The sequence below is a fragment of the Bubalus bubalis genome, chromosome 11 (genome assembly GCF_019923935.1).
Source record: "Bubalus bubalis isolate 160015118507 breed Murrah chromosome 11, NDDB_SH_1, whole genome shotgun sequence".
Taxonomy (NCBI): domain Eukaryota; kingdom Metazoa; phylum Chordata; class Mammalia; order Artiodactyla; family Bovidae; genus Bubalus; species Bubalus bubalis.
Window position 1 is genome coordinate 29,461,576 of NC_059167.1, and position 9,294 is coordinate 29,470,869.

At 43.3% G+C, this 9,294-nt stretch overlaps 1 protein-coding gene across 4 annotated transcripts in view; it reads right to left on the reverse strand.

Moving 5' to 3' along the window:
* The window catches only part of SNAPC1 (small nuclear RNA activating complex polypeptide 1), a 33,946-nt gene extending 29,782 nt beyond the window's left edge, over positions 1–4,164 (reverse strand). For 2 of the 4 annotated variants that reach the window (XM_044924891.1, XR_003112269.2), the window contains exon 1: positions 3,668–4,164. In XM_044924891.1, the coding sequence (XP_044780826.1) occupies positions 3,668–3,795 (128 nt within the window). In that variant the 5' untranslated portion in view covers positions 3,796–4,164. The remainder of the gene's footprint in view (positions 1–3,667) is intronic. The other 2 variants (XM_006054434.3, XR_006542703.1) reach the window with 2 other exon arrangements.
* Positions 4,165–9,294: the final 5,130 nt, after the last annotated feature.

Sequence of the window (9,294 nt, forward strand, 5' to 3'; positions counted from 1 at the left end):
GCTCATGTCCATCGAGTTGGTGATGCCACTCAACCATCTGATCCTCTGTTGTTCCCTTCTCTTCCTGCCTTCAATCCCTCCCAGCATCATGGTCTTTCCCAATTAGTCAGTTCTTTGCATTAGGTGGCCAAAGTATTGGAGTTTCAGCTTCAGCATCAGTCCTTCCAATGAACATTCAGGACTGATTTCCTTTAGGATGGACTGGTTGGATTGCCTTGCAGTCCAAGGGACTCTCAAGTCTTCTCCAATACCACAGTTCAAAGGCATCAATTCAACTCAACTATACTTCAATTAAAAAATATATATGCATAGTAATATATAATAGAGTTTTTCCCCAGTAGCCTCAGGGGGTCCTAATCTGTTCTGGAGACATTTGGGTGAAAAAGTTGGAGAACCACAGCAAAATGTAACCCTCCTCCTCCTCCCAATTCTGCAGGGAAAAAGTTCACCAATGTAAACAAAGGAGACCCCACTATATTCCAAAGCCTGGGCTCTCTAAGTAATGAATATACTACAAAAAAGATGTTCACCACCCAGATAATCATGATGGTGTGATCACTGACCTAGAGCCAGACATCCTGGAATGTGAAGTCAAGTGGGCCTTAGAAAGTATCACTACGAACAAAGCTAGTGGAGGTGATGGAATTCCAGTGGAGCTATTTCAAATCCTAAAAGATGATGCTGTGAAACTGCTGCACTCAATATGCCAGCAAATTTGGAAAACTTAGCAGTGGCCACAGGACTGGAAAAGGTCAGTTTTCATTCCAATCCCAAAGAAAGGCAATGCCAAAGAATGCTCAAACTACCACACAATTGCACTCATTTCACATGCTAGTAAAGTAATGCTCAAAATTCTCCAAGCCAGGCTTCAGCAATACGTGAACCGTGAACTTCCTGATATTCAAGCTGGTTTTAGAAAAGGCAGAGGAACAAGAGATCAAATTGCCAACATCCGCTGGATCATCGAAAAAGCAAGAGAGTTCCAGAAAAACATCTATTTCTGCTTTATTGACTATGCCAAAGCCTTTGACTGTGTGGATCACAATAAACTGTGGAAAATTCTGAAAGAGATGGGAATACCAGACCACCTGACCTGCCTCTTGAGAAATCTGTATGCAGGTCAGGAAGCAACAGTTAGAACTGGACATGGAACAACAGACTGGTTCCAAATAGGGAAAGGAGTACGTCAAGGCTGTATATTATCACCTTGCTTATTTAACTTATATGCAGAGTACATCAAGAGAAACGCTGGATTGGAAGAAGCACAAGCTGGAATCAAGATTGCCGGGAGAAATATCAATAACCTCAGATATGTAGATGACACCACCCTTATGGCAGAAAGTGAAGAGGAACTCAAAAGCCTCTTGATGAAAGTGAAAGTGGAGAGTGAAAAACTTGGCTTAAAGCTCAACACTCAGAAAACAAAGATCATGGCATCTGGTCCCATCACTTCATGCGAAATAGATGGGGAAACAGTGGAAACAGTGTCAGACTTTATTTTTTGGGGCTCCAAAATCACTGCAGATGGTGACTGCAGCCATGAAATTAAAAGACGCTTACTCCTTGGAAGGAAAGTTATGACCAACCTAGATAGCATATTCAAAAGCAGAGACATTACTTTGCCAACAAAGGTTCGTCTAGTCAAGGCTATGGTTTTTCCTGTGGTCATGTATGGATGTGAGAGTTGGACTGTGAAGAAGGCTGAGCGCCGAAGAATTGATGCTTTTGAACTGTGGTGTTGGAGAAGACTCTTGAGAGTCCCTTGGACGGCAAGGAGATCCAACCAGTCCATTCTGAAGGAGATCAGCCCTGGGATTTCTTTGGAGGGAATGATGCTTAAGCTGAAACTCCAGTACTTTGGCCACCTCATGCAAAGAGTTGACTCATTGGAAAAGACTCTGATGCTGGGAGGGATTGGGGGCAGGAGGAGAAGGGGACGACAGAGGATGAGACGGCTGGATGGCATCACTGACTCGATGGACGTGAGTCTCAGTGAACTCCGGGAGTTGGTGATGGACAGGGAGGCCTGGTGTGCTGCGATTCATGGGGTCGCAAAGAGTCAGACACGACTGAGCGACTGAACTGAACTGAACTGAACAAGAATGAAAACTACCTATTACAGTACTGACAACCAAAGCAATTTCTAAAGAAAATCCACCCCTCCTTAAATAATCTCTACTTGTTTTCTCATTTTAGTTTCTTCTTCATTAAATTAGAAGTTGGGGCAACCATAGCAAAATTTTTCTAAACCACCACTTTTCCCAAGAGGGCTACAGTGAAAAAGATCATGGGTTTCAGAAACAGTAAGACAAACTGGTTTCAATACCTGCTGTACCACCTACTAGTTGTGTGATCCTGGAAAAATTACTTAACCTTTTAAAATCTCAGTTTCCTCATCTATAAAACAAGGATAATTACTGATCTCAGAGTTGTTCTTTGGATTACATACAGCTATAAATGCATTACATTTAGTACCAGTAAAAAAAAAAAAAAAAAAAACAGTTCCTCTCCTTTCATTAATTGTACAACAAATGGTTCTCCATTCTCCATCCCCTGCAATGGACAAACTACACAGGTCGTTATTTTACAGCAACAAGGAGAAAAAAAGAGAATGTTCACATTTTATTCAGCAGAACATAAGAGTTATAGTCACAAGGACTCATTCATTTTATTAATTTAGCCTTTTAAATATTTTAAGTATTCTAATGGGATACTAGATCCATCCAGTCATTGTCCTCACAGAGCTAAGTCTAGTGGAAAGAAAATTTAAAATAATAATAAGGAATATTTCTTGAGCACTTAGAGTGCACTTATTAGCACAGTCAGTAGAGGACACATTCCGGGAGTGGGGCTCCATAATCCACGCTTCTCACCACTACACTATACTGCCTTCTGAACTACACAGTTAAAATGTGATTAAGTCAAGAGATAAAATGAGCACAAAGTGCTACAAGAAAAAGAGCATGAACACTTTATTTAGTCCAGAAGGGCTAAGGAATGTTTCCCTGAGGAACTGTCACAAGAGCTTAACCCTGAATGAAGAATAAGGTAGCCAGGCAAAGGCAGTTGGGGTAAAGGTCCAGACTGAGGAAACGCATGTAGAGAGCCATGGAGTGGGCTGGTAGATGAAGCTGCAACGCTGGGCAAAGGCCAGCCACGAAGGGTCTTGCCAACCTTGTTAGGGAATTTAAGCCGTACTCAGAGGCAACGGAAACCATTAAGGGTGGCATGATAGGCCATGACATGATCAAATCTGCACTTTACAAGTTCAGCGGTTGTATGAAAAATGAATTCAATCATGAAGGGTTTTGTCTTTGCTTGTGTGTTTGTTTTCAAACATGGAGTTCTAAGAAAACAAGACTAGAGGGAGGGCACGCGACGGTGATCTCGATCAGGGTAGTGGAGGTAGAAGAGTTCAGAAGGGCGGCCAGGTAGAGCTATACGTTATCTGGGAGGAGGCCCCAAAATGGATGGATGAAACCCAAGCCAACGAAATCGTCCAGGGAAAACGCGTAACCAAGCATAGATGACGGCCCAGGAGAGACGAAGGCAGTGTTCAGACTGCCACTTTCCTCAGCCCTTCCCAGGTGCCGCAAAGAGAAAGCGATGGAAGAAATTTGTTACACCGCCCCTGAGCACAGAGATAGGCGAGACAAGAAACACCCACCAGAAGATGGTTCCGAACTTCATACTTCTCCAGAGCTCAGCGAAGTCCTCGAAGCGCACGCTATCCATCTCCTGGAAGCGGCTGAGCAGTGCCTCGCAGTCGTCCTTCAAACCTGAAGGAGTCCCCATCTCTGCAAAGCAAGCACGCCACGCGCGGGGTAGCTGCCGGCGGTAGCCGAGGAAACGAGGCTCTGAGCCCCACCTACTACGACCTGACGCACAAGCCCTCCGTGACGCGTTTCCGGCCGTTTCAACTCCACCTCCAGCCGGATCTACCCAAGCTTTCGCGATGTGTTTTGCGCCTGCGTAACCGTTTGCCTCAGGAGCTCAGATCTCTGGGAGAAGTAAGGTGGGCGTGATTAATTTCAGTAAATAAGTTTACTTCTCAGGGGACCTGTGAGCCAAAGAAGGAATTTAGGTCTGTATTATACCTTCTCAGATCAGTCGCTCAGTCGTGTCCGACTCTTTGCGACCCCATGAATCGCAGCACCAGGCCTCCCTGTCCATCACCAACTCCCGGAGTTCACTCAGACTCACGTCCATCGAGTCAGTGATGCCATCCAGCCATCTCATCCTCTGTCGTCCCCTTCTCCTCCTGCCCCCAATCCCTCCCAGCATCAGAGTCTTTTCCAATGAGTCAACTCTTCGCATGAGGTGGCCAAAGTACTGGAGTTTCAGCTTTAGCGTCATTCCTTCCAAAGAAATCCCAGGGCTGATCTCCTTCAGAATGGACTGGTTGGATCTCCTTGCAGTCCAAGGGACTCTCAAGAGTCTTCTCCAACATCACAGTTCAAAAGCATCAATTCTTCGGCGCTCAGCCTTCTTCACAGTCCACCTCTCACATCCATACATGACCACAGGAAAAACCATAGCCTTGACTAGATGAACCTTTGTTGGCAAAATAATGTCTCTGCATTTGAATATGCTATCTAGGTTGGTCATAACTTTCCTTCCAAGGAGTAAGCGTCTTTTAATTTCATGGCTGCAGTCACTATCTGCAGTGATTTTGGAGCCCAGAAAAATAAATCATTATTACACTTACCATCTCTCCCCTTTACAGTGATCCTAGGGGAGAAGGAAACGGCAACCCATTCCAGTATTCTTGCCTGAAGAATCCCATGGACAGAAGAGCCTGGCAGGCTGCAGTCTATGGGGTCGCAAGAGTCGGACACGACTGAGCGACTAAGCGCAGTGCAGACTCTTGCATAAAATAAATAAATAAATAAAAGTGATCCTAGGGTGACAAGTCAACTTTTACACCTAAAAAGGAACATCTCCCAACCTCAACCACTGCCACGTGGAAATAGGATCCAAAGAGGGTTTACTGAGAAGTAGACTGGACTTCAGAGGCGGACATGCCAACCCACTGCAGTATTCTTGCCTGGAGAAGCCCATGGACTGAGGAGCCTGGCGGGCTATAATCCATAGGGTCGCAGAGTCAGACATGACTGAAGTGACTGAGCACAAACCCACGCAGACTGGACTTACTCTCTTGTAGGCTATAATACCCATGCTTAATGTGTGGCTCTCTGGTTGTAGCCTTAACACCCTTCACTCTTGAGAAGCTCTTGTAAATATACCCACTACCACCACCACCACCACAGTCTAGCACATTACTTAGCAAAAAGTACTGTATCTGATTTTGTTGTGTTCCATCGCTAAGTCGTGTCTTTTTTTTTTTTTTTTTTTTTTTGACCCCGTGGACTGCATTACTGCCAGGCTTCCCTGTCCTTTATTATCTCCCAGAGTTTGCTGAAACTCATGTCCATTGAGTTGGTGATGCCATCCAACCATCTCATCCTCTGTTGACCCGCCCCCCACTTCCCCGCTTCTCCTCCATCTTTCCCAGCATCAGGATCTTTTCCAATGAGTCAGCTGTTGGAGTCTGGTGGCCAAAGTATTGGAGCTTCAGCTTCAGCATCAGGCCTTCCAATGAGTATTCAAGAGTTGATTTCTTTTAGGATTAACTGGTTTGATCTCCTTGGTGTCCAAGGGACTCTCTAGAGTCTTCTCCAGCACCATGGCTGAATCTGTCTTCTTTGTGCATTCCACCTTCTAGCATCTCTCAGGAACTGGCTATCAAGTAATATTTTGTATCTTTCACTATTTCTGTGATTGCAAGTCATGTTATTCTTATGCTTTTGGAGAGTTATCCTAAAAGTATAAGGGCTCTCTGTAACTTTCCTTATCATTCATCTTTTTTTTTAAAAAGTTATGTAATACGCATTATAGAAAAACTTATGTAACATGTCTGAATAAGACGCATAGCAGGTATATGAACACCTGTGTACCTTCTACATGTATAGGAACTGGAACGTGACCAACACCTTTCACATAAATCTCTGAATTCCTCCTCTATTCTCCTGCCTCTGCCATTACTTTAATAACTACTTTATTTTCTTTCTCATTCTCTTGTAAATATTTTATCACGTGCTCAGATCTCTAAACAACATATTGTTTACTTGTGGTTGATTGTGTTGCAATTTCTAATACATAGTCTTTGAATTGCTTTTTAAGTTTAATAGTGTTTCTGAGATTCATTTATATTATTTCTCATAGCTGTAATTCATTTATTTTCATTACTTCCTAATATTCCACTGTGTGAATATACAGTTTATTATTTTCTCAATGAAAATTTAGGTGGGTTCCAGATAATTGCTGTTATAAACCATGTTTTATGAACACTTTTTCCTGTCTTATTTGTAGGATTGCCAGATAAAATACACAAGACCAAATTAAACTTGAATTTCAGGCCAACTAAAAGAATTATTCATTGTTCATCTTAAATACAGTTTCACTGGGTACCCTTTATTTTTGTTGGTTTAATATGGATTTCTACTTATATGTTGCAGGAGTGTGGAGTATATATATCTGAGAGGAATTATTAGATGATAAAGAGTGCAAATGTAAAACTTAACAAGATTTATACTTTACTATCAGTGAATCAGTTCAGTTCAGTCGCTCAGTCGTGTCCGACTCTTTGTGACCCCATGAATCGCAGCACGCCGGGCCTCCCTGTCCATCACCAACTCCTGGAGTTCACTCATACTCATGTCCATCAAGTCAGTGATGCCATCCAGCCATCTCATCCTCTGTTGTCCCCTTCTCCTCCTGCCCCCAATCCCTTCCAGCATCAGAGTCTTTTCCAATGAGTCAACTCTTCGCATGAGGTGGCCAAAGTACTGGAGTTTCAGCTTTAGCATTATTCCTTCCCAAGAAATCCCAGGGCTGATCTCCTTTAGAATGAACTGGTTGGATCTCCTTGCAGTCCAGGGGACTCTCAAGAGTCTTCTCCAGCACCACAGTTCAAAACCATCAATTCTTCGGTGCTCAGCCTTCTTCACAGTCCAACTCTCACATCCATACATGACCACTGGAAAAACCATAACCTTGACTAGACGGACCTTTGTTGGTAAAGTAATGTCTCTGCTTTTCAATAATAAGCATTCTCATTTCAGCCAAATCACCTCAGAAACTTGGTATCTAGTTCTGGTCTTAAAGTGCATTTTCCTCACAAAGCCAAAGGAGCAATGGAACTCTCTGGAGCCTCTTTTAACAAGGGCACAAATCCCATTAAGGTCTCATCCTGAAGACCTAATCACCTCCCAAAGTCCCCACCTCCTAATACTGAGCTATCATCTTGGAGGTTAGATTTCAACATATGAATTTTGAGGTGCCACAAACACACAAAACATAGCAAACACCTTGGACTCACTCAAGCCTCAGAAACTGTTCTTTGAATAGATTTTACTGAAACAGCTAGAAAATGGTCCTGTTTCCCCCATTCTTCTAGTCATTTCTTCTCTGGTCTGTGTCACACGAGATCCTCTCCCACCCTCAATCATGTGTGTGTTGTCCTTGTGCAAGCAAAGTGGAAAGTTTTAGGAACAATCAAAGATGAATCAGATGGGAACCTTGCTCTGAAGGAACTCAGTCTAATAGGGGAGAAAAGACATAATAAATGATCACAGAAGGCTGAAAAATAATCAGAAGCAAGGGCTTAAGGTGATGTTCATAGGGCCGAAAAATATTAGCAGCTGAATTTGCCTAGAAAGAGGCAAACCACCTACCCAGGCTCTCCAGGCTCCTCTCTAATTGGTGATTGTCTCTAATTTTATTTCAGTTAGGTTTTTGCTTTAAATAGTCTACCTGCAGGCTGGGCAGTCAGGCAAGTTTATAAAGGCTTACCCCAAAGCTTGTCCAGTAGTCCTGTTCAAGTAATCATAAGCAGTTCTGTGTGGAAGCATTAAAAAAAATTTTTTTTCAAAGAGCCAGTAGTCCAGAAATATATGGAAAAGATCTCTACATAAAATAGTGTTTCTTAATGTTTTAATATTCCAAAGATTCCTAAAGAATATTTGACTTGACAGTACTCTAGCCTACTTGTCAGGCTACATATGCAATTTTAAAAAATGCTTTCGTGATAAACATTAAAGCATACCACTCCCCCAGACCTCCAGCTTGCTCTCCTCTGTGAAAGAATCACCAGTTTACAGTGATTAAACATCCATAAGATGAAAAGAGTTGTAGCACTCTCCCTAAAGGGCATTTCTCTAATTAAACACACACAGAGACTGAGGCTACACATCAGTTTTTATTAGGAAAAAAATATTCACAACACCTCAGCCCCATTTTTTTACATGTCAAATAAGAGAATGTTTAATGTCCTACTTTTTAGGGAATTCTATTTGAAAAAACATAAATAATGAATTTTCCTGAAGAAAACAAAATATAAAACGTAGTCGGCTGCGGATATACAGAGGGTAATTTATTCTCAACAATACCTCGCCCCGCACTTTACAACAGACTGCGTAATCATAAACTAATTACAGATTAAATTTAAGGCTCCGAGCTTTTCCACTTTGCATAAACTCACTACCCTTCTGTCCAAAAAGATTATCTTCTCCCAAAGGATTCTCAGGGTGCAGTCACACAACAAATTCAAAAAACACGACAGGCAAAAAAAACCAAACCAACAATAAAAACCCACCTGGAGAAGCTAAAGTTTCTATTAATCAGGCATATCTCAAATGCTTAATTTAAAATAAACGAAGTCTCTGAGTGCCTTTAAGGCTAATATCTTGAAATAAACACACAACTCCTCTATTTTTGACCAGTTATTAGTAGATGAGTAATTTTAAAAAATCTTACATAGCTACTCAATCTTTTAGGCAACCCCTCGGTATTTCTCTGGTGGATTTTCTCGGTATTTGGAGTGGAGGATCACACTCCAAAGCATCTATCTGCTTCAGAGTTCAGAAGACAGTTCTAACTAGACCAACAATTCCTGTCTCAGTCCTTCAGATCTCTCCGCCACCTCCTCCCCCTCTCCTTCCGCAACCCCAACATCCAAAGCGACCAAGTTTGAGGAAGGGCGGGCAGCAAAATCCGACGAGTCTCGGAAAACAAGCAGCGCGGAGCCCTCGCGCCAAGCGCCTCCCCACGATCACCCGCCCGCGCGCGTGCTTCCCAAGGCCGGGCGGGGCAGTGCCTCCACATGCTCTCCCACACGTAGGCGGGAGCCTGGGGCAGCGGTTCCACGCGCCGCTCCTGCTGCCTTGCGCCGGCCCCCAGTCGCGGGGAGGGGCCAGGGCTGCGGTGCTGCGCCCCAGCACGTACTGGGGCGTG